At 29.7% G+C, this 26893-nt stretch overlaps 1 protein-coding gene across 3 annotated transcripts in view; it reads right to left on the reverse strand.

Annotated features, from left to right (window-relative positions):
* Window positions 1–26893, reverse strand: part of LOC129962065 (feline leukemia virus subgroup C receptor-related protein 2-like) — a 108196-nt gene that overhangs the window by 73509 nt on the left and 7794 nt on the right. Inside the window, exon 1 of one of the 3 annotated variants that reach the window (XM_056075778.1) lies at window positions 19252–19337. The exons of the other annotated variants lie outside the window; for them this stretch is intronic. Coding sequence (XP_055931753.1) covers window positions 19252–19265 — 14 coding nt within the window. The 5' untranslated portion in view covers window positions 19266–19337. Of the gene's footprint in view, window positions 1–19251; window positions 19338–26893 lie in introns of those variants that run through there. 3 annotated transcript variants of the gene reach the window in all.

Genomic DNA, 26893 nt, shown 5'->3' on the forward strand with positions numbered 1-26893 from the left:
TTGCTAGATGGTATTGTGGAATATAAAATGGTTTGAAAATTATACTTTTTTCTTCATTAGCAAAATAATTTATGCACATAAACAAATAAGATATATGCACAAGCTTATGCATTTATTCATAAAAGTTTTATTCCTAATCATATAAAAACATGTCATGGTTGCTAATGAACTGGATTGTTGAAATGAAATCGCAGTCTTTTTTGAAAACTGATTCAGATTGTTAAGAATTTAGTTAACCACATGGTCTTCCTGGGCGGAGCTAGCTGATAATCATGTACATATCACGTGGTCTCCCTGTTAATGTTAGTATACTTTTTTTCCAGTAGAAGCGAACTTGATCCTGTACTAGGGGGAGTGTGATCTCGGCTCTCTCTCTGTCCCGAGAAATTTTATGTGTAGTTCTCTAGGCCTACTACACTATGGCGTATTCATGCGCCTTTTGTTGTTGATGCTGCCAATAAACCCTATAAAAGGCAACATGTGTCTTCAAGTCATTTCATTTCACCCAGACCACAATCTTCACTATCAAATAAATTATTATGTAATCATGAAATGCAACAATAATTAATTTAACACAGATGAAATCCTGTCTTTTCAGATAGCTTGCTAATACTTTACCATCACTTTGCTAATTTCTCACAACTTCCAAGACTACAAAGAAGGACATCCTATTCCACGTTTAAAACTCAACAACTATTCAAAATGCCAAACCCATCATTGATTGCCTCGACTGACTCACAAAGATCTGCTGAAAGAAGACCGATTTCCCCAGTTTTTTCATCAACGAAAATTGTCACTGTTAGAGTCTACAAGCGCCGTCTGTGGATGCTGTTCGTTTTCAGTTTCCTGTCTCTTCTGTGTGGAATGCTTTTCTCACTCTATCCTTCCGTTGCCAATGTCACAATCTGCTACTACAATGTCAGCGAGAATTCAGTGAATTGGACCAGTCTGCTGCATATGGTGATTTATATAGTGTTCGTATTTCCAGTGACATGGCTCATTAATTATGCAGGTTTGCGGAAAGCTGTACTTTTGGCAGCCATTATTAACACATTATGTAAGTAATCTGTTTCATCAATTGTATTTTAATTATATTTTGTAATTATAATTTTTTCTCTAAATTCTTATAATTTTTCTTCGCTAGAATGAATGATGTTATTCTGTTCGCTAGAATGAATGATGTTAATGATGAGACCATATTTTTTTGTCTATTAAAATATGAACAAACTAATTTTTGCCCACCTGTAGAGCAATATATTTTCAAAATAAGTCATCAACTGTTATACAAAAGCTAATTTTTTAAGAGCATGCAATATTAATTACTAGCCGCCTTTGGTGACCAGCCGGTTCGGCAATCTTAATGCTCCTTAAAATGTTAATAATTAAATATTTTATGTAATTCCTACTTTAATAGCTTCATTAAAATATTTTAAAACTTCAAATTTCAATTCACTCATAATATTATAAAGGCCTTCAGTCATAACGTAATCTGTATCTCTCTAATTTTCTGTTAGCTCCCGTAGAATTTATGCTTTAAATTAAAGTGGAAATGATTAATCTAATAATATTTTTTACTGAAACAAAGCATTTTTTTTGTAACATGATTACTGAAAACAGAGTCACTGAGCATTTAAACCATATGGGCACTCAAGAATATCTTTCTTAATTTATGCAATATCTCAAGAATTTGTCAACAAAATTTTTTCAGATTCATCATGAGCAGGTCTATTAATTAACAATGTTTAATTTCAAATGCATCAAGCACTAAGAAAATAAACAGAATCTTTTAAAATAATCGGTCGAAAACAGGTAAAAAAAATTACTTCAAAAACGATGAACTTTAACTAACATCAATACAATTTAATTACAAAAGCATACAACTAACCTAAAAATAATTTAAATCTAGTCCGCTGAAAATAGATTTAACAACCGGAGCACAATACGCATGCGTGAATTTTCAAATCCAATTACGGTAACACAAATGTGTGAATTTTTCTACACCAGTTGGGGTAACGCTATGCATATTAGAAATTTTTAATTTCCTTTATTCTGTTTTATTTTAATTCAAAAGTACTTCAGAATGAATCTGAAAGATCGATTCATTAACGACGTTTGATTTTAAATGCATCAAACATTAATAAAATAAACAGAATCGTTTGAAATAATCGGCCTAAAAATGTTAAGCCTAAGCCTCATTAGCGTGGGAAAAAAATGCTGAAGCTTTACTAATTTGCCGGTGGGGAAATAAAGATTTTTTTTGTCGGGAAAGTTAGTTTTTAATTAATAATTAAAATTCTAATTAAAATTTCAAAAAAAGGGACCCAGGTGCACATTTCCGACCTCCAAGGTATACACGTACCAAATTTGGTAGCTGTAGGTCAAATGGTCTTTTCTGTAGAGCGCCAACACACACACACACACGCATTGAGCTGTATATAAGTATAGATAATCATTATATTGATTTTAGCATTTTAGAATTGTAACTCGGGTATGTATAAATTGTTGACTCGGGTATGTAAAGGGGTACTAATAATTTCAAAATGCACGTTTCAAAATATAATTGTTTCTCAAAACATTATAGAAATTTGACAAATTTCTAACATTATTAAATTTGAAAATTTAATGTTTCTTTTTTCAATTAATGTTTGTATTACAAGTATTATTTTGTTCAAAGGATAAAAATAAGTACCATTTTGCATAGAAATCCAAAGACATGTAATCGCAGTTTCGAAGAATCTCATGTAGTTATTCTGCTATTACATGATATATATTTCATGAACCTACATGAAATACTTCAAAATACCCTTTACCAAATAAAACACCCTTTAAAAATATCAAATAAACACCCTTTACCAATAAAAATATTATTTACAACCTTGAGTTGGTTAGGCAATTTTTGGTAGGTCACGGTAATCTTTTGTCAGATTTTTGTATTCGAGTACAAAGGACAGTTGATTTAGAACTGGATTCCCCAGAAGATTTATTGGTCAAGGCTTACATGTACAGTGTACATTTAAGCCTGGAGAAGGCAAAATTTGTTGTCGTGGATGAAATGTCCTCGCAATTCTAGGATGGACGTTTCGAAAATATAGAATAGAATCGGATAAACCTTTATCATTTGACTCCAGTAGGTCTCGATCTTTAAAATGTCCGAGTGATCTTCCAAATAGTTAGGGAAGGGGGTAAGTCATTCATCTGACTCTCCGACCGGCCACGAAGGCACATAGATTTAAACCATAAAACTGAATGACTGGACCGCAGCAACAGCAACACTGGCGGGAACTGTGGTCGATCCCATGGGCCATCTCTGGCCACGGTACAACCCTCCCCGAAGGAAGTACGTCTCGTCATCGATGGGAGGAGTCAGATTCCTCACCTATTTGTGTACCCTCCAGGGAGGAGAGATCCAGCCACCATGCCGGAAGCATCTCATCCTCATTTCGAGGTGCCTCCCGGTGGTTTAGGAAGGGGATAAATGGAACTATAATGGTTTCATACAGGCACTGATTCTTAAAAATTATATTTAACTTGTTCACTGCCGTCTCATCAACATTCGGGTAACAGCAAACATTCTCAGTGTGGAATTTGATGAAAATAAAACACGTCTATATTTAGTTTATATAATCTTGTTTAACTCGTTGTTCACAGTCTGAATAATCTTTGAGTCACACTTACTATCTAATTAATTTAGATAATAAGTGTGAATTATTATTAGATGGTGGTACAAGTCAGAGGCTTGGCTCATGGCAGAGAACATCTTAAATAATAATTATTATATACTGGCTGGTTCAATGAGAATATGGTTGATTTTGTTTAATTTCAGTTAAATCTCATATGTTTAATTTAATGTTCATGATAGTTAAAATAAAACTCCGAGCACTCTTGATGTTTACATTGCCTTAGATGCAGACTTTTAGGCAAGGAATTGCACCTTTATTAGACTATGTATGAAGTACCATTAGTTTTTGAATTCACTTAAAATTGATTAATACTGGTATAGTAATTATGAAATTTTTGTTGTTGTTGTTGCTTATCCCCCTTTTGATTGAACACCAATTCAAACCAAGTGCAAGAGATCTGGGGAAAAGGGGTACAGCAGCTTCTGAGGCTAAAGACACTTGAGCACCCAAGAGCAGAAGTCTGACTTTAGCTCATATGAAGATGACAATCACTTGCAATACCCCTTTTTACAAGGGAGCTCTTTCACACACACCTCACAGATAGAATACAGGGTGAAGAACAACCATGCTTGAACCAGGACTCGACCCCGGGATGCCCAGATCACGGGAAAGACGCGCTATCCCTAGACCAGGACGCCGGTAGTGAAATTTATTGGTGACAGTATCTTATTCAAAGACCAAGTTGTGCTTTTTATTTATTTAAACTACGAAATAGTATTCGAAAAGAAAATTGCAAGGAATTTAGATGTACTTAACGATTAAATTTGTCATAAAATTTCATTTCAACTACCAAATAATTAAGAAATAAAAACATTACAATATTATATATTCAATTCGTGTTTTTTTTTAATTAAACATTTTTTTGTCACTGTTTTGACTTCGCATCCAAATTTTATACTTCTCATCAAAGCAAGGTGACCTCCGCAACTATAAATTTAAGCGAATTATACCAAACTACATTGTGGTGAGCTTCACGTGTCTTACCTGAAAAAAAGTACGCGTGGGAACAACTATTGAGTCATTCATCCAACTATTGAAACACATGCAAGGGTTTAAATATTTATTGCGCTGAAAAAATAAAAAGACGCACAAAAGATACTAGTAATTCAAAAAGAGAATGATCATTTTGGATGACGGCAACGCGTAACTTAGAAAAGTTAAGAGATTCCCGAGTTCATTGCAGAATATAATGGTTAACGTCCGTCCGTCTGTCTAGAATTCGGCAAATTAATTTCGAGTGGCTGAGAAATGCTGAATTGTTGTTGCAATGGCAAGTGAATAAAAATAGCTTAGTTTCGTAATTAACAATTCACTAGAAGATGTGCTCGGCTGGATAGGTTGTTAACTTGTTAACGATATCTCGTGTAAGATTGTCACAAATTAAACTTACGAAAGTCGTGGCAGAAAATCTTATTTCCATTGGTTGAGTACTTAAAAAAAATTATTTTTGAAGTATGAAATTTTATTTTCTTGCAATGAAATCACCTGCATCCATATTGTTCGCGGACATTCAGATAAAAAATAATCACCGAGATCGAATTGAAATAAATATGATCCACTAATGGAAAAGAAGCAATAATAATAATAAAGATGCCAAAAGAAAATTTGAGAAATAATCTTCAAATTGATCAGTGAAAGGAGAATATAATAAAACATCATAAATATAAAAAAAAATGGAAATCTGCTATTGCAAATTTCAAGTTATGTGAAAAAAATTTATTTTCTTTAAGTCCTGTGGTATCAATCCGACAGAAAAACATCACGTTCTCACATGACTCATATTTCGCAATCACCAACATTTAGAAAAGCGATGGTTTTTGACCATCTCAAAATCAATTGAGTCTTAATTTTTTTTTTCTCGGGGCCAGAATGTTTTTCTTTAAAAACCAGTTTAAAGCGGTTTTAAATAATCACATGAATATCAGATTACGCATACGTCGATATTTAGAAAAATATGATTTTTTTTTCCATCTCAAAATCGTTTGAAACCCAAAACTTTATCTCGAGGCCCTTTTTACTTTTTTTTGCGAAAATCTGATTTAAACTGGTTTGAAATAATCACGTGACTATTGTACTGCGCAGTCGTCAACTTTTAGAAAAGTAATGTGTGTGTGCCTTTTGTCAAATGTGTTTCTCATCTCAAAATCGTTTGAGGTTCAAAACTTTTTTTGTCAGCTAGAAAAAGTAGAAATTTATATATATATATATATATATATATATATATATATATATATATAACTTTTTAACCTAACTTTTGATACCTCCCCTTGCTGTTTCACGCTCATTCCCATTTTTTTTGTGTGTGTGTTTCTTTTTTACAACCCTTCCCTTTATTGGCCAGACAGGAGAATCGAGTACATTGTGGACATTCGCGCCAAGCTGTAGCTTTTTGTTGGCGATAAATCGCCATCGGTGACGACTTCTGTATCCCTAAAAGCGAAAAATTGATGCCTCAAAAGCGATAAATCACCAATTTTCTGTCAGTACATTTTGAGACTTCAAAACCCCCAAAACAAAACATCATGCTATCACATGATAATAATAAAAATTCCACAACTCAGCTCATTTACTTTTGCTATTTATTCAAACTTGGGTTTATTCGCACACCAATGAATCAGTCAATTAAAACATAAAAAATACCTGTTTTAATTGTTAGATGCCTAAACAGAAGCTGGTATTTCGCATCTGATAATAATGCAAACCAAAAAGGCGGGGATATTTTTGATTCCATCTAGCATTACAGACAGCAATGAAGGATTATATATACTGATTATATATGCCTGAATAGACCTTTATTCCTAACTCTTTATTCTAGAGGCTTTTATATTACGGTAGGCAATAAGAGATAAACTTTATTTATAACAGGAAATGTATGTGTGTGTGTGTGTGTGTGTGTAGTGTCCAGATAAATCTATCGTACTCACAGGCATGCAATTTAGCAAGTAAGCCGTCGTAATGGTAAACTCGGTGCATCTCAAAACCCAAATTCTAAAATTCAATGTAAAAAAATGTTTTTGGATATTTTGTATGGTTGTGGTACATTTTTTATCCATTGTTCCTCATACTAGTACGGAAGAAATCAGCACCCCATGAAAGAGAGCAAACAATTTTCTTTCTAAAGTAAATTGTTTTGCACCTCTGATGTAATTTATTAGATTTTGATAATTTTTTTTAAAAAGTCACATTTCTCGAGAAATTTTAAAAATTAAAGCTAAATTTTTTTTAGTCTTAATATTCTAATTACGATATTCATTTCCAAAATTTTTGAAAGCTATTTTCTTTAAAACATAAAGAACAAATTATTTAATAAAATTTTGGATATTTTGTATTTTTTTTTCTGATGAATTCATTTTCGGTGATCTATGAACAGAAAACCCGAATCCATTTTGAGAACTTTGAGTTTTTCCACTGATTTGGAAAAAGATAAAATTGGTAAATCGTTTGTAGAAGATAAATTAGGAAATCAAGAATAATGAACATTATTTTCATATAATTTATGATCTAATGAAATCGTTTGCAGATAGCTTTCTAGTTTCATTCTCTCTCTCTATTTTTCAACAAACTTTCATTTACAGGTGTTTTTTATGTAATTATGTTTATCGGCTTGTAGTTTACTTCACGATATCATTATTGCGCAGAAAAATAAACATACAAAATCAATCCTTTTTTTATTTGGTTATCATAATTTCATATTATAATGTCCAGTTTCAGATTTCATCGAATTTTATCATGATACATATAACAAATATGACACCTATTTTATTAGTATGAATGTGAAAATCGGGAGCATCGAAAAATGCTCTCTCAAAGCATGTCATCTTATGATACAGAATTTTAAAAGACAAAAAAAATTCATTGCGAATTGAGCTAAACAGTTTTTTTCAAAATTAGAAAAAAGTAAAAATGTGAAGCTTTCTCTCATAGTTCTAAACAGAAAAAAAAACATTGAAAATATAATTGAAACATTCAAACTAAACAAGTATAAACTGAAAAAACACTCATTAAAATTGATTAATTTTTGAGGCGTCTCAGATTTCTTAAACTTCAAATTTTTCGATTTTTTTTTTGAAAAAAAGATGTGTTTGAGTCCCATCTTTTTTGAACATTTTGGTACTTAAATTTAATGGCACTTTCAAAATTTCGAGAGTTATCGAGAAAAAAACTAAAACAACACCAATTAAATGTAATTCCTTTCCCAGAATGTCAAAAAAACATACAACAGCAGTACTCTTTAATGCACTTAAGAAAAAAAAAAACACTTAAAATTTCAAAATAAATGGAACAGTTTAAGCTAACTAAGGACGGTGCCTATGTTTCTGGAGGTTTTTTTTTATTTGCATTCCTTTACGCGAATTCTTTTTTTACTATTTTTTCATTTAACGTCATTTTTCTCAGGGAAAAAAAATGAAGCTTCTGTGTAGGATTTCTCAAAAAATACAAACCCTATTAGTCTAAAATTTCATGTACAGGCTCATGTACAAGTTCTTTTGACTTATAAATCAATTTTTAGACAAATTATTCACAAAAAAATTACATGAGTTTTAATAAGATTTTTTTCTTAGAAGTTAATTTTTTAAAAATAATAATGTATTTTTAAAAAAAATTTTCAAAAGGTTTTATAAAAAGTATATATTTCAAAACTGAACATTTTTCTGTAAGTTAATATTAATTTTGTAAATTTTGGCCAGTTTTAAATTTAGAATCCTGTGCCCAGTAAAAAACTGATTTTTAAGATTTATATTTTTATATTTCTTGATATTTTTTATATTTTTTTTCCTTGAAATTATATGAAAATGTGAGAAATAATGTATTTGTATGTGAATACTCTATAGTTAAATTTTCAAATTTCACATTTTGTAAATTCAATGGTTGAAAAAAGTATGGTTTTATGCGAACCCATGGGCAATCAACTTTTAGATTTTAGACAATGATTTTTGTGTCGTTTTTATGAGTAAAAATACAAATTACATCAAAATTGTACAAAAACTGTACAAATAACACAGATAAAGAAACATCTCTTATATATATATAGATAGATAAATATATTTCTTATGAAAAATTTTCTAAGCCATCTAGTAACTTTATTGTGAAAAGAAACTTCAGCATGAAAACAATGCTGGGATTATTTCAATTAATAACTTCAGAAGGCACATCAAATAAGGTAAATTTTGAAAGATGTTCGATATTAAAAAAGAAATGCACTTTGTGCAACCTAGAAAACAAATATAAATTTCTCATAGTTTTAAGATCAAAACAGACCTGAAGTACGCTATTACGCTTTATTTGAAACAATGAAATGTATATCTCCCGAATTTTGAATGAATAAATATCGTTTAAGTACATATAAAAAGATTTTCTAACTCAGCTGACCTCGCGGACAAAATGCATAAGAGATACAGCTGGAATTTTTTTCACATTCCTTTTTAAACAAAATTCTGATATAATGTATTAAAAAATGCTCGACAAATTAAAAGGCAATGGTCGATTTTTTTGTCATCTAATTTATTATTTTCAGAATCATTTCAGTCCTTAGGCAATGGAATGTTACATATTGAAGCAACCATAGATATGATTTTATTGCTATTGTATGATTCAATATTTATTGCAAAATAAATAATATTAATAAATATTAAAAAGAATATATATAAACAGGCTTGTGACAAAATTTATATTATTGAAATGTTTTGAAATTTTTAAATAAATGCCGAAGAATTATTGTCTTCAGTTGGGAAAAGCTAAAAGCTTATCGTCTGCATTTTAAAGATATTGGCAGAAATAAATTATCTTTTGCAATTATTTCCCTTTCAATTAAAGGCAGAGAATATTTTTTTAAAATGAAAACTAAGAATTTATTGTTTGATTTTTTAATCATATTGGAAGGAAAATCAATTGTTTTTCTGAATTAATGTTTGAATTAAGATATTATTTTTTTGTATTTTTGAATATTTCAGTTATAAGTACTAATTGTAATAAAAGGGGATATGTCATTTGTTTTTTTTTAAATCATAATTCAGTACTTGTGTTTCAATTACATGCCATTGGCGAACTGTAGCTTTCGCCAAGCTGTAGCTGTGCACAATAAATAATGTTTCACCGATTTTTTTGGCGATTAATCGCTGTCATGTAGTTAAATATCCATATAATTTTCTAAACTTGTGTTAACATTTTGTTTCTTAATACAGTATTTTTAATTCAGAAATGTATCAGACATCAAACCAAAGGATTAGTAAATTAACTAAACCCCGAAACAATGAGGATCGTTTTAAAAAATTCATTTAGTAAAAAAATTTGTGTTTACTTCACAAAATATACAAAATTATACAGAAATTTATTCTGTATTTAATGAATATTGCAAATTCAAAATTCAAAAACAACCTATTTTATACTATGTTCACAAGGTAACTGAATCCAGTTAGTAAATTTATTGATTACGATAAAAGTCAGTTTCATTATAAAAATTTTCTTTGGATAGCAAAATATTAACAAAAGGGGGGAGAAATCGTTGTTCAAAGCCATGAGCGCCACTAAATCTCAGATTTTTATTTTCACACATGAGAGCTATGTGCTCCGTATATATTATATTAAGGAAAACCAGTATTTGTGTAAAATAACTAAATACTACATTTTAAGAATATAAAAATTTCTGTTTTTATTAATTTTAAACTATGACGTTTTAATTTATAATTTACGTATGATATTTTACTATTATTATTATATATAATTATATTTGGAGCACAACTGGACTTTATTTAATAATTTTATTTAAAGGGACATATGTTTTCAATATGTCAACAACAGGACATATGTTTTCGAGAATATTTCTTTAATGATCTCATTTCACACAAAACAAACACAAACACGAAAGACAAGAGAAGGCATTCACATGCGCACCTTTTTTACAGAACAGCATCTCATCTCATTATATTTACCATTGCAGTGCATCATGGGATGCGTACCTAATTAGGTATCGCCATCTATTATCCAAAAGAGAAGATACAGTAATGCAACTGCTACATTGCTATTTTTTTTGGGGGGGGGGGAAATAATTTTATGAATATATGTAAAAATGTCTTTAAGGTTTTATATTTATCTGAGCTAAAATTTACCTTTAAGTATCTGAAGACAGTTAGAACTAAATCTACATGCAAATTTATTTTAATATGTAATAGCTATCCATATGACGAATTTTATATAATTTTCACAATAATTAAGTACATGGGGTATTCTAAACATATTAAAATTTAAAAGAAACGATATTTTAAGGAAGAAATCAATAAAAATGTATTAATTAATCTGAATCCTATAACTATTTTTCTATATTACTATTTAGCTATTGCAATATAAATGTTATTTATTATTATAATTTAACTTTTCTATATACTCTATTTAATTATTCATTTTATATATAAAAAATTACATGGATAATTGCTTGTAACTTTATAAACATTAATGTTAAATGTTATATATATTTTTATACAAACAAATATTTTGGAGAAAATATGGTAAAAGAAAAAGTTTACATTCCTTCCAATGCGAATTTTAAGGACTCAGGAAAAAAAAAATACAAATTGCTAAAAAATTCTAATTAAAAATATTGGAATTCAATAGTTTCCATTCTATTTTTCTTCGAATTAAATATCTATCAAATGATAAAGAATCATTTAAAAAATTATTAATCTCTCTCTCTCTCTCTTTTTCAGCATGCGCAATTCAGTTCGCAACTCTCAGTCCTGATGCTTTCGCATACGTCATGGTGTCCATGTTCTTCGCTTCAATTTCGAACACTATCGTTCTGGGATTGCCGCCATTTGTTGCCTCCACGTGGTTTCCGAGGCAAGAACTATCCCGCGCATGCGCAGTTGGAGTGTCCGGTAACATGGTAAGAGACGTCAGTTGACCTCGATCAAGTTCCCACTCTCGCTTTTTGTCTATTTCTTTCTCATATTGATAAGAAAAGAATGCTGTTATCGAAAGAATCTAGGATATTATAAGAAAATAAAAATCGTTTGCATATTTTAATCATGACGCTAAGCACATTTTTTCCCCTTTACTTTTCTGAGTTGTTTCAGGCTTGTCACTTAGAATGAAAAATTGCTGACAAATGTCTAAAAGCGATTGTTTCGTTATCTGACACCTTTTTAAAAAATCGTTCAATCTTCCTGAAGTTTCAAAAGCTTTTTCAGCTTCATCTGGTTTCTTTTATCCATTATTTTATTTTCGAAAGCAAAATTCATATTAAGTATTTGCAATTAAAATTAATTAAAGTTACATAGAAAATTAAATAAGTCTCAGCAAATAAAAATAAAATTAAATTAAATTACCTTTTTACTTTCTCGTGTGCGTAGTATTGAGAAAGTATAGTAATTGCCAAAAAATTCGAACGACATTTTGACGAACGACATCTCCACGTTTTAGACCCCGTGAGTTCGAAAGACACATTTTTGGAAAATGTCCATCTGTCTGTGTCAAAAGTAACTCAAAAATGCTTTGAATTAGATGACTCAAATTTGGTATGTGGTCTCTACACCAAATTTGCAGATTTCTATCAAATTTTGAATAAACTTTACTCAAAGGAAGTCCGTCTGTCCAGCTGTTCGAATATAAGTGAACACAACTACAAAATGATGAGCGCTGGATAGATAAGATTTGATACACAGATTTAATATCTATAATATAGGCAACTGCCACAGTTTGAAACAAAACCAATTACGTGTTGACTGTCTGTCGGTCTGTACTTTCAGAAACATGTAAACGCGATAATCCAAAAACGCAATGACTTAAATACATGATATTTTCAAATGCCTTGTAATAAAAGTTCGGCATCTGCAAATATGTTTCATTACCAAATGGAACTTATTTTCATATACACTATATTTACTAATAAGCCTCAGAAAAAAACGCGACATTCTTTTGTCAGAACTAAAATATAAGTTGCCAATTAATTTTCAATGTACATTCTTTTTGCATAAAGGAAATGCTTCAATGTATTAAATATTCTCAAACATTTATAGAATTATCATCTAAATAAAAAATCACAATACTTATGTATGTAACCTAATTCAATAATGTATTAAAATTACTTCTCATAATGCTTATGTCTTTTAATGAAATCGATAATCATACTAATTATCACAAAAGAAAATGTCCTTCAAGCCAGATTATTCATTTTTAGATTATTTATCAATATATTAAGTTTTTACTTATATAAGTAACCAATCTAAAGTAAGAAATAGTTTGAAAACGAAACTAAAATGAAAACGAAACAAAACAGTTTCGAAATCGCAACTAAAATTTATTACCTATTTAAACTAAAACCAAAAAAGAACTTCATAGTATTTAGAGAGCGCAATTGCAGACCGTTAATTTTTAAAAAAGCGGGAATCACAATCGACAGCTTAAAATTTCCTTGACTTTTGATGGTATGTTCTGGCCTTTTCGTTTTTAATTTTAGATTTATTTTTTGTTTTTATTGTTATTTTTGTTATTGTATTTTTACTTTGTAGTGGTTATTTTCTTCTAATTTGTTGTTTTGTATTTCCTTTCTGTTAAAATGGTATATCTCTTGAGCATAATTTCAGGGGATTTTCGGGTCACGAGGAATCATTTTTAGACAATGTCTGTTTTTCCTCACAGAAAAAATCCCTTTCTTTGAATCCCTGCCTGAGGGTGACCCTTGAAAAAGTCTTCAGGCCGGATTCTTTTATATATTTTTTAATTTTTTTGGTTTAATTTTTATTTGATTTTTTGATTTTCCTATTAACTTGATTCTAATACTTTTGTGTATATATATATATATACAAGGCGTCACGATTTCCTTCTGAGCTGCCATTATCTTGGTGCTTTGTGTGTGTATGTGAAGTAAGAGTTGCATGAAACATTTTTTAAAATTATTAAAAATATTATTTTATAATATTTGTCTACATTCTGTAAACTAATATTTTCTAATATTTTCTGTAAACTAATATTAGAACTAATATTTTCTATACTATAAATATTTCTTCAATTTAACATTTGATAATATGATTGTTTTTATTTCGATTGATAAATTATTTTATTATTTTACTACGTTCAAATTTTTAATATTTCATATATGTAATTCATTTGGATATTTAAAAAAATTATATAAAAAAATGTACTTTAAAATACTGTTGATTTATCCCCAAGTTTTAAAGTTCCAATATTAGAAGGACTTTGCATATAGTTAATAAATAATGCATCAAAAATTCGCATTGAAATATTCCAAACTGAAATATTTCTGGTTGTAATCTTTTAGCCAAATATAAATAATACTCAATATTTAATATGGGAATAATATTTGTATCGAATATTCCTCTAATAAGTTTTATCACAACGAAAATATATTACCTCCAGATCTTCATCTGTTATTGGTAAATTTTAAAAGTCGTCTGCTCGGTCTGATAAGAATTCTAGATTAAAAAAAACAACTTTAACTTTGATCGTGCAGATGTTGCTTTAGATGCTAGACCTTTTTATTCTTCTCTTTGTCACATTTGCTTAGTTTTTTTAGCTTATTTTTTAAAGAATTATTAAAATTTTCGTAGTGATTCACAAGTCATATTCAATCCAATTATTCATTTTTATACCATATTGTGATTTCTTTCTTCACGAAAATGAAAATATTTATAACCATTTTTACATATCATTTATTTTTGTTTTAAAAAAATCAAGTATGTGCGATGTTCTGTGGTGAGATGTATAAAAAAAATGATGAATTGTATGTATTTTTCTTTAATTCAATGGTGTTTGTCATATCTTTCCTTTCAGCTGGGTATTGCTGTCGGCTTCGTTTACTCACCACTCCTCATGTCAGACGATTGTCCCAACATTCCTCTCATAACAGATGGGAAGAGGAATATAGCTTACAGCTTGACTGGAATAAATGTCTTTGTTCTTTTGCTGTTACTCATCTGTAAGTTAAACGCTCATCTGACTTCTCTGAATATTTATTAAAAGATTTTCTTTCCTTATGATTTATGCAGGGTGCGGCAGAAAAACCTGGACAAGCAATTTTTAATATAACTTTATTAAAAATAAATAAATTAACAAAATATGACAAATAATAATAAGAGTAAATTTTTACTAATAATTAAATTTAATTTGTTTCAAAGTGGACGCCTTTTGCAGCGATGCAGAGGCGCAAACGCTTATTGAAATTTTCAGCAATGGGCAGCAAGACTTCTACCTTTAATGCATCCCATTCCCGCCGAAGCCATTGCTTTAGAGAGCCCAAACTTTTATGTCGTTTGGTGCAAGCCCAAGACTCTAAAATGGTCCATACACTGTAATCATGAGTGAGATTCGGCGAGTGTTGCGCCCATTCTCCAGATGATGCCACGTCCGGAAAATGCACCTTGGACCACTCTTCTGTCTTTTTGTGTTTGTGAGCTGGAGTGGAGTCTTATTGAAACTCCCACTTTATAACCTTTTTGCGTTTTGGCCCAAGGAAATACAACAGCTTCTATAATGTCCCGTTGGTACATTTTTTTTTATTTATTTTAACGCCTCATCCACAAAAACCAAACATGTTTTGCCGCTTGCGCAAATTCCGTCCCAGATCATGACCTACTTTGTATTTTTGGGATGTTCAACAATTGCTGAAGTGCTTGGAGCATTTACAAACCAGATCCTATCGTACTGGCAGTTATGAGTTTCTTGGAAGGTAAAGAGCCTCTCATAAGTGAAAAGTGAAAAGGAATCTCTCTCGGCTCTCACTTGCGGTCCGTTTTAAAAGTTTTCGGCGTCTTTGGAGCCGTACGAGTTAGTATTCTTCAGTGAGAAGCTAAACTTTTTGGAACTTATACGACTTTAATCCAAGCTCTGTTTTTGCCATTCGTTGCACTGATAGGTCCCTTATTCCCAGTTCACGAGTGTTCTTCTTCATGGAAACCCTCGAATTTCATTGAACTAGCTTTTTGATAATCTTACGGCTATTGAAAGTGTTCATCACGCATTTTCGTTCATTTTCTCAACTTTCGTCATCATTGCCAAGCTCTTTGAAATGCTAGATTGCATGAGACACTGTATGCCGAGGCTTATTAAGCAAACAAACGACTTCATACTGTCGTTTTCCTTGTTTTAACATAGCATATCTTTTGTTTGAAGTTGTAAAAAAACCAAAAAACAATACGTAAACTAAAAGATACATTATTAAATATGTTATAACTAAAGAAGTGGTAAACAAAAACAAATGAATAAAAATTAAAAAGAAATTAATTAACTTCTATTTTAGAACAGTCGATACCCAGCTACCTGAGCTATAAAAAATCTGAAAAATTCAGTAGTAGGTTGATGAGTTGACTCAAATAAATAGTTCCTTGCGAAGTCTTTGTCTTCTGAGTTCTCTCTGAGCTTTTAGTGATATCGATTGTTTGTTACTGATTTGCTGCTTGTATGCTACTGTTTACTACGAATGCTATTTTGTTCGTGCTTTTTCTGTTTTTTTACAACTGTGTCTTCATGCTTTCATGTACAGATACAGCATCGTTATGTTATTGAGCCTGTTAGATTTTTTTATCTTAAAAACCAGCAACGAATTTTCCGTAACAATACAAACATTTATATAAAATTTATATAAAATATTTTTATTACAAAGAAATAGTTTTTTTAAAAAAACTTAAAACTTAACAAATAAGCTTATAATTTTTTTTTAAAACGTAACGCATAATTTTATTAATTACTTAAAAAATAATTCATAAAATATTTCAAAACACTCATGGACTAATTTTAAAACAAGAGTCACATTGACTCCATGTTCCAAACGGAGAGTACAAACATTTTCGTTTCTCTTTCAGCGTTAATCAAGTTTTAGAGTTTTTAATCAGTAAAAAACTATTGTAATTTTCTTTTGTTGTTATTAAATAGCTAATAAATATTTCAGTACCACACGTGAACAGAGAAAGCGCAATATATTTATTTAGAAGTCTTAGTAACATACAGAAGTATTACAAAAGCAAATAAAAAACAAAATTTGACAGTCGAGTCTCCACAAAGAAAAATGTTTATTGAGTCATCATTGATATAGCTTCTATTGATTTTTTTTTAATTTTCGTATAGTTTAGAAGAGTAGCCCTGGCGCTAGAAAATCGCACTGTTATTTGAAAACAATAGAAGGTAAATTTTAAAACAATTGTATTTGGAGAAATTGCGATAAACCTCTTTACCATTAAAAAAGAAAACCTCACACACATTGTCAACGCCTTAAAATATTCAGTAACAAAAAAATATTCATTAAATTTTGTTACACAAAATAATGCGTCAAAAATTGTAAAATAGAAAATAACTATTCATCTGATGAGAAAATATAGAATTTTTTTATCTACATCTACTAACTTTTTTTTTGTACCATATATTATAATATAAGGAATTTATTTTACCGAATTTCAATTATACGACAAGACTTGTATTGTTGTCTATTGTTGGTTATTTTTTGTATATTGAAAAAAATAGAAGCTATGACAGAACAAAGATCTATATAGCACATGATAATAATGAAAAAAATATATTATCAACATAAATAAAAATAAGATTAAGATTTATAATAAATCGTTTGCATTCTATAGAATTGCCTGCACTCTATAGAAACTGAACTACTGAATGACTATTTCTTTCACTTTTGCTGATAAATACTTTAAAATATAAGATAACTTTTCAGTAAATTCAGTTCTATAAAACATTTTTGCAAATTATTAAAGGTTTTGACATTTTAACTGGCATAATTTAGAATATAAATACGTTAAATATAAATACGTAAAAGAAACTCTTTAAAAGTTAAATATTTTTAATTTTGAAAATTATTATTTAAAAATATTTTATACAAAATAATTTTTAATGTTTTTTTCGTATTTTTTGATTACTATATAAAATGGATTTGGAATCAAATTGAGCATTATTTTGTGATTCTATTTAAAAATTAACTTTTTAGAAATATTCTTATGTGCATGCACTGAATTTTGATAGTATACACTAAATTTTGATATGCACTGATTATCAAAATGCACTGAATTTTGATATTTTTTCTGAACAGAAATTAATTTTAACTATCTTAAAGAACTCAAAAATTAAAAGGCACATAGTTTTACTTTAAATTTTAACAGGAATGTTTAATATTTATATGATTTTCTCGAAAGTTTAGTGTTCAGGAACATATCGAAGGCATTTAAATGTGAGAAGAGCATCTTTTGAAAAATAATCATAAAGGAAATTCCAGAACTTCTAAACTTGTTAAATAAAATGAATATAAATAATAATTCATTTTATAATACTACTTTGTCACGTATAAACTTATATTTTGAAGATAAAACATTAAAAATAAAACTGCCCCCCCCCCTTTTTTTTTTTTTTTTTGCTACCTTAAAAGTTTATCTTTAAAAGAATTGGGATACTCTTGACAATAAATATCGTTAAAGTTGCGTTGTAAGTAAAGAGAATTCTCCTAGTAAAATTTGATCAAAATTATATGTAAATGTGAAATGTAATTATATAATTAAACTATGAAAAATATAAAAACAATGTGTGGTTTTCTTTTTAAAATAGCTTAACATTATTTTCAGTTAAAAAATTTTTTTTTAAATATTTCATGAATTTTTACTTCTGTAATATTTTTCTGAATATGATGTTTCACAATTAGTTTAATATGTAAGTATACGGTCCACAATTATCTAGAACTTATTTATTTACAAATAAACATACTTACATATTGTACTTAATTACTTAGTTTCTGATAACTTTACTTAAAATAAAAACTTAAGAAATACTTAATATCGGAGAATTCAGAAATCTGAAAGATAATCGATATTTTTTTTTACTATAAATAGTATTTAAAAACATATTATTAAAATAGTGTTGTTATAAAATAACCCTAGCGTCAATAAACCGCAATCAAAATATATTATTGGATAGAAATAATAGTTGTCTGAATAAAAGTATAAGAAATAAAATTTCATATCTATTCAATAAAATATATGTATATATACTTAAGTCTTTAAAAAAATCTTCTTTTGCGAACAATACAAAAGTAATATGTGTAACTACAAAGCAAAATACTTTCTATCATAAAGCTATTTTTGTTTACATTATTATGACGAATGTTGTATTAATTATTTATATTTTCGGTGTTTCAAACTAAATAATTTTATTCGTGAAGTATAAGAAATTTTTCCCGGTCTATGATGCTAAATTAACACATAAATATTTTCGACGTTACTGAACATTCAGGTTACATTAATTAGTTATAATATCCGATTATGTATAATCTAGATAATATAATAAATTATGCATCATACTTGAATTTCACATATTTGTTCTCAAAGAAAATTTATGAGAAATAAAATCTTTTTATTGCAAAAATTCGAGAGTTCCGTATTTGAAAAAGCAAAATATTCAAAATTGAAATTCTGTATTCTATATTGAAAAATTCTATCCGTTTTCTGGACTTCAAACTTCCTGTAATTTCTAAAAGGAAAACCATTTCTTAGCTGATAATAATTCTCATAATAAAATCAGTTTTAAGTAGGAATAACTGAAAACTAATTTAAAAAAAAAACTTACTTACTGATAACCTGTCATTTTCGGAACATCCTTAAAATAATCCAAACAGAGGAATAATTTTCAGATATGTAAAATATCGCTTCTTTCTTGCTATATCAAAGTCCAATTCTATCCTTCCGTGAAGAGTCATTAGTACTTCGTGATCTTATGATTTTTCAGAAATTTTTATTTTATTTTCGAGTTTATTCACCTTCAAGCATAAAATTTTCATAAACCCAGCTTACTTTTCATCATAATAGTGAGAAAATTCGGTACTGAATAAACTTCGACTTAAATGACAATGTGTTTTTAATGTTGTTGCTTTTGAGCAGATGTTTCCAATGTTTTGACTCATAACCCAGCAATAGGAAACACCGAAAAGTGAGTATGACCGGCAGCTGTATTGATTCGAAACTGTACAATTTAAAACAACACTTGACATAAGACTAAATAAAAGCTAATGACCGTGTGTTTCTGTAGTAGATCTCCCTTTTTTTCGCTACAAAAAAAACGAGGTTAAATGCACTGTTTCAGCTGAACTGTTTTCTCTCTGAATTTTTCTATTGCGACAAAAACGACTTGCAAGGAAAAACAGTAGATCTACATGTAAATTTTGACGTTTAATAGTTTTTAATTGATTAGTCACATATATTAATTATGACTAAATGTAGTTTACAACAGATTTTTAATTACAATTATCTTTAATTTACAATAGATCTGACAGATATTAAACCAGAAGATATCAGATTTAGGAAAGGTAGGATGAAAAATTCATTTTAAAAATTCATAAAAATGTACAAAATTCAGATAATTATTCTTCATGCTATAAATAAAATATTTTTAAAAAATATTGCTTAATACTTAATTATTTACATACCACTAAGATCATTGAAACTTACATACGTTTATTTTTTCCCTTTAAACGTTATCTGTACCTTCTGAAAACTAGGAACTGCAAGATAAGTCAAATTATTATTGAAAGTTTAATTTATGTGCTAATGAATATGTTTATGTGTTTTTTTCATTCTTAAATTTAGGTAAGAGAAACAGAGACTAGTTGTAACTTGGGGTAAGATGTAATATGCACTTTACCCTAATTTTGTTTTTTTTTTTCGAATATTTAATCAGAATTTTTGCTAAAACGGACCCTAGTACGTCAGTATCCAGCCGAAATTCATAGAAAGAAGTTTTAAGCACGTTTTAGCTAAACAATATGTTTTAGTTAATTACTAGAACATATTGTGCTCCGTTCTAGCTAATAAATAGAGAAAACATTATTCTGTAAATTTTGATTTAATTTAAATTAGATTTATAGTTAAGTTTAATTTGATTTATTCATAGTTAAAGAAATTCCTATTTATAAATTAAATTTAATTTTACATCACTAATAAGCTGTTTTTCAAAATTATTTGCCAACGAAATTCTTACAGAATCCCATAAAATCGTTCTAAGCATTCTGGGAATTAAAAGTAATGCATTGTTTAAAAGCACTCATGGTTAACTAATCGAGTTAAGCGTCGATTACCAGTGATTGAAAATTTCTTTTTTTTTTATATATTACCATTGTTATTATAAATTACTCGAGCAAAAAATAAACAAACGAGAAACCATGTAGATTCAAACGCAAGCTCATCAAAATTTTTTTAATGTTATCAATTTTTTCTAGCGTTTTGATTATCTAGAGAAAGAATATATATTTGAAAATTAGTAAATTTATCGTTTTTTTTCTTCAAAAATAAAATAATTCTTTATTCATTTATGAATATATAAGCGTAAATCAAAATGTTATTTTCCATTTCATAAATATTATTGTAATTGCCAAAAAAATTGGAAGAGTTATAATTTTTTTTAATGAAAATATTCGAGAGGAGGCGAAAAAAGCAAAAAAAAAAAAAAAAATATTTCAATATATGAAAAATGTTTCAAAATTTAATTGTTGATAATTTTTTATAGGACTGAATGCAATTTCTGATTACTAAATGAAAACTTTAATGTAATAAACTCTTTATGAAGACAGCAATTAATTGTAAATTTTATACACTCTCAATAATAATATATTATTTATTTATTTTTAATCAAAAATTTGAATATATTTTTAATATAGAAAAAAATAAGCATCATGTTGTATACTCAAAGGTATTTGTAAGCAAACATACCATTTTTTAAGATTTTTTTAACGAGATTAAAATTTAATACCTGACACCAGACTCCCTTCTAAACTGCGGATGTTGGTTTTGTTTTCTTTACATACTTAACACTTTAAATTAATATAAATAGCGTCATATTATTTATATAATTTTAAACAAATAACACAAGCATTCCTTCATTGTCCACAACTTTTTCGAACTGTCAATTCATTGACTTGTTATTTGAGAACAAGATGCTAAGATGATGGCAGGAAATTTGACCTCATTTACATAGATAAGGAAGCAGTTTATCTCGTTACAATTCCGATTGATGTCTTATCTACATTTAAAGCAGTTATACATACGACTATGTTTTTGGCTAAAAATAGCTATATATATATATATAAATTGAAGCAATGCCAATGACTAGGCTTGCGTTTTGTACTCTAATTCACTTGTACAAATGTATATTTTGTAACTTAAAAACTCATTGTTTTCTTTCTATTGTTAATTATTTTTCTTTCATTTTTTTTTTTATTATTATTTCTTTTCCCCCCCCCCTCTTTTTTTTTTTTTTTTTTTTTTTTTTTTTTTTACTATTTCTAATTTTTTTTTTTACTGCTTTTTTTTTTACTGTTTCTATTTATGTTAATATTTCTCTCATTATTTATTTTTCCTTCTATTCATTTCTTTGTCAATGCAAAATTGGCAGTTTTACATCCTTAAATTATACAAATACGCAAATTTCGATGCTTGTTTATTTTTGTAGCTGATTGGAATGAGCGAGGATAGAGCCTGGGACCTTCTGGTTCGCAGCCCTGTAACATGACCACAATACAAAAGCAATTGCTCTTGTAGCGTAGCTGTTAACTGGCTATAAGCTTTCACCACAGACTCCGACACTTCCGACTCACTGGAGGGAGAGTCTGTGATAATATCAGAAGGTTGCGTGTTCAAATCACGTCCGGGTCACCAATAATGTAGCTGATTGGAATGAGCGAGGACAGAACTTGGGACCTTGTGGTTCGCAGCCCAGTAACGAGACTACAATACAAAAGCAATTGCTCGTGTAATGTGTTCGTGTAACGTTCAAAAATGTGTTTTAATGATGTTACATTTATATTTGTATAAACGTGTATATGCAAACTCTGTATGTGAATATAATAACAGCCCAGTAACATGACCAGAATACAAAAGCAATTGCTCGTGTAGCGTAGCTGTTAAATGGCTTATAAGCTTTCACCACATTTTCTTGTATGCGAAGCATATCAAAGAGAAAGTACTGTAATCATTAAAGTCCAAAGAGAAAGTATTTTGACGAATCTCAACGTTTCAGATCTTCCTCAGTTTGAAAAACACATTTTTGGCATTACATTCCAAAATGCTTTTTAATAATGTTGCGTAACTCTGTATGTGAATATGATAACTTAAAAATTCCTCTCGGCAAGTTGGAATGCTAAGGTAGTTTCCTTAACATCTGAGTTAATATCTCGTAACATAAATTGTTGATGTTAGAAAAAGTCAAAATGACAGCTTGAAAATCAATTTTCAGCCCCAAATTTCTAAGATATTTAAGTTACCGAAAAACTTTAAATACAATAGTTTTTTTGTCTTAATGAAAAGCTAATTTGGCTAATTGGATTTATTTTTCTATTTTCAATATTAAGAGAATTATAGCGAAAGGAAAATTTCAACCCCCACTATTTCCACCCCCTTTTGAGCTATATGGGCCATTTACGCACTCGTCCGAGATTTTTCATTTCTAACAACATATTCCAAGTCAATTAAAATCCAAATAAAGATACTCTAGTTATCCTGTTTAAAAGAAAACATAGGGCAAAGGGTTTTACGCATATATATATCACTGCAGAAATTTTCCAGAAGTCTTGTCTTGAGAACCATTGAAATAGATAGTTTTCCTATAGGAATCTACCTACAACACTTTATGCAAGACGGATGAAATTTAGTATACGGATTTCTGTTTAATTTTAAACCAAATACATTAAGAGGAAGTATCTCGTTCTGGATGCCCGAATGCAAGTTGTTGTTGTTGTTGTTGTATGGTTTATTGGCGCAAGAGCCATTTTTGGCTATACTGCGCCAAGCTTACGGTAAAATCAAGACAGACATTTAAACCAAAACGATTTTAAAAGTTAGTGTAAGTAAAACTCCATAAAAATGTCGATACAAATATTATAAAACTATTTTAACGAAAGACAATGATTAATGTAAATGCAAAATAATCATGCAATGAAGACTTATTTTACATAAAATGAAAACCAGACGAAAAAAGTGTTAAATACAGTTGATGAAGCGTATAGCTCTTAAAAATTTAAAAATATTTGGATGGTATTTCTCACCCACCAGGTCTTGCAAGTTAAGAGAAGACGAGTTGAAAAAATTATGACGATGAGCATTAAAATCAGGACATTCAATTAAAATGTGTTTAACACTAAAAGCAATATGACAAGTAGGGCAAATTGGCACCCTTTCACCCAAGATGAGATGACGATGAGTAAAGCGGGTGTGTCCTATACGGAGGCGAGCCCGAATGCAAGATAACACAATAATTACCAAACGGAAAGATCTAGATGAATAAAATCTGGTGCATAGATGAAGCATCTAAAATGAAGGTGAGTATCAAAGTTTATGTTAGGTTCATCAATGAGTTGAAAGTCTATCGGTTTATATTTGTACATGTATGTAAGCGTAATAACTAAAAAACTCAATGACTTAAATAAATGAAATTTAGTATGAAATTCTGCGTCAAATTTGTCGAGGTAAATGCAAAATTTGATGCATATATTAAGCTTTTAAAGTGTAGATTTGTGTCAATGTTTGAGTCAAATCCATCAAGAGATTGAACTTTTGCATCTGTACATTTATCAAACCGTACTTTTCCATATATGTAAATGAAATAACTAAAAGACTTACTGATTTAAATATATAAAATTTGATATGAAATCCTGTGCCAAATTTTGTTTTCAATTGATTGGAAAAGAGGCGTCCAGAATACACGTTCGGTGTTCTGATACTTGGGTATTAACCGCATCTCATCGATTAATCTCCAAAGATCGGGCTCTGGTTGAATATTTCAGAACTATTATTCACCAATAGCATACCGCTAAAGATACACAAGCACACTCATTTGAGAATATATGCAAAAGTTTCGGAAAGACCGTGAATAGTATATAAGCCAGTTAACAACTACGCTGCACCAGCAATTGCTTTTGCATAATGGTTATGTTACTGGATTGCGAACCACAAGGTCCAGGTTCTATCCGCGCGCATCTGATTCCGCCAAATTGGTAACCTCGGACGATGAAACTTCAACCTTCGTAAAGCTGGTGGGGCGCCATCTACCCGCAACCAAAGTCGTCACACTCACGTGACGCAGCATCAGCAACCACTCACCCACACACGCTTGGCGCTACTCAACTGGGTACAGGCCCATTAGACAACAGCTAATATTACATCAAAACTCAACAGCCATATCGTTCCTCTCACTGGAGGGAGAGTCTGTGGTGAATAGCATATAAGCCAGTTAACAATTACGCTGCAGGAGCACTAGCTTTTGCATAATGGGTATGTTACTGGACTGCGAACCACAAGGTCCCAGGTTCTATCCTCGCTCAAACAATTCCCTACAACCGTATCTACTGATTTCCACTGCAGAAGGTGAAGAAATATCGGTTAGCTATTAAACTATTTGTGTGGTTTTAGGGCTAATACAAATATTTCTTGGGAACTTTTCGATACGTTCTTTAACTGAATCTTTTCGAGATTTTAAGCATTATTTTACTAATTAATTTTAATAATGAAGTTTCTGGTTTTATTACACTTAACATTCCATTTTCGATCACTAGAATTTTCTTCCTTCCCAGTGTGGGACTACAAGGCTAATGAAAAGCAATAATGATGAGAAAAAATGAAATGGCAAAAATAAATTAATAGTTTCTTTTTAAACCCGCATGCGTGGTCCACCCAAAACTTTCTCGCGTACTCTGTAATAAAATTGTCACAGAACGCCTTACATGATATTGGCGTACAATAGGTAGGAAATATTTTTTGGCGTGAATTTAGCATTTTTACTGAATCTATCGTATCATTCTTGGCGAGTTTCCTTGGCGTTTTTCTCAACCGATTGCAGCAAAGATTCAGCACAAAACTGAATTTGTAGTCACAAAATCTCTTACCAAATTTGATATATTTAAGTCACTGTGTTTTTGAATTATCGAGTTAACAGGTTTCTGAAATTGCAGACCGACAGACAGTTAACCCATCGTTGGATTTGGCTCAAAATTTGATAGGTACCACTATAAATGTTAAATCTATGTACCAAATTTTATATATATAGCTCTTTCCGTTTTATAATTATCGTGTTAACTTATATTCAAACAGCCGAATAGACGGACTTCCTTTGAATACAATTTACTCAAAATTTGACAGAAATCTGCACACTTGGTGTAAAAATCGTATATCAAATTTCAGCTGTCTAACTGAAAGCGTTTTTGAGTACAGACAGACAAACATTTTCCGATGTGTTTTTCGAACTCATTGAAGTCTAAAACGCGGAGATTAAACAAAATCTCGAGTCCGAATTTTTAGACAGTTACTATACTTTCTCTACACTACGTGAAAATTAATAAATAAAATAAATTCAGAAGATCATTACGAAAATGCATTAAAAAGGAATAATATTGTGATAGAAACCAAACGATAATAAATAAAAAGTCTTTTGCAATCTTGCTCAATACCACGAGTTCCTACAATATATCTAAACAGCCGACTCGCTAGATTTATTGGTTTCCTGCATGTGATATTATTAAAAAGAGCAGATGGAAGCCGCATCATATTTTTTTAAAACAAATATGCGCACTTCTCTTCCTCGCCTTTCTGCATTGAAATATAAAAACATCACTCAGTGCAGATTTAAACCTACTATATTTTATGCAAAGCTTGTTTGAGATGACATTTATGGGTTTCCATGATGAATGCCCTGGTTGATAAAACTTGGAATCATCGTAAAAGTCTACGGATGACAAATTTTTACTGTTGTCTGTATTTTCGAGATAAATTATTTCTCTTGCTTTGTATTCTCTGTTCAAGTCGAGTGCACCATTCGAATAAGTTGAACATTGAGCTATTAATCCTTTTTCTGTTTTCGAAAACTAAATAGCAATTTGTTGCATTTTTATGAACCGCTTTATACTAGATACATGTAAACATATTTTAGCAGTTGCATGATCGAATAGAAGAAACTTTTGAAATTTTAAAACTGATTTATTTCACCACGGAAGGCATAATTTAGTACAAAGAATAAGTGGTAAGAAATAAGTATCTACATCGCGGCACAAGAGCTGAAGACATCAAAATTTTTCCCTTCAGTGCTTTTACTATGAGATTTTGATAGTGATTTCTTTGACACGAGTCGATTTAGGAAAGGGAGTCTTAGATATTTTTGAAAGAATGTTGTAAGCTTTAAGGAGTTTTATCCTTTCACTCGGGGCTTGGGAAAATGCTAAGAATTTTCTAGAACCC

The sequence above is a fragment of the Argiope bruennichi genome, chromosome 1, assembly GCF_947563725.1.
Source record: "Argiope bruennichi chromosome 1, qqArgBrue1.1, whole genome shotgun sequence".
Lineage (NCBI taxonomy): Eukaryota > Metazoa > Arthropoda > Arachnida > Araneae > Araneidae > Argiope > Argiope bruennichi.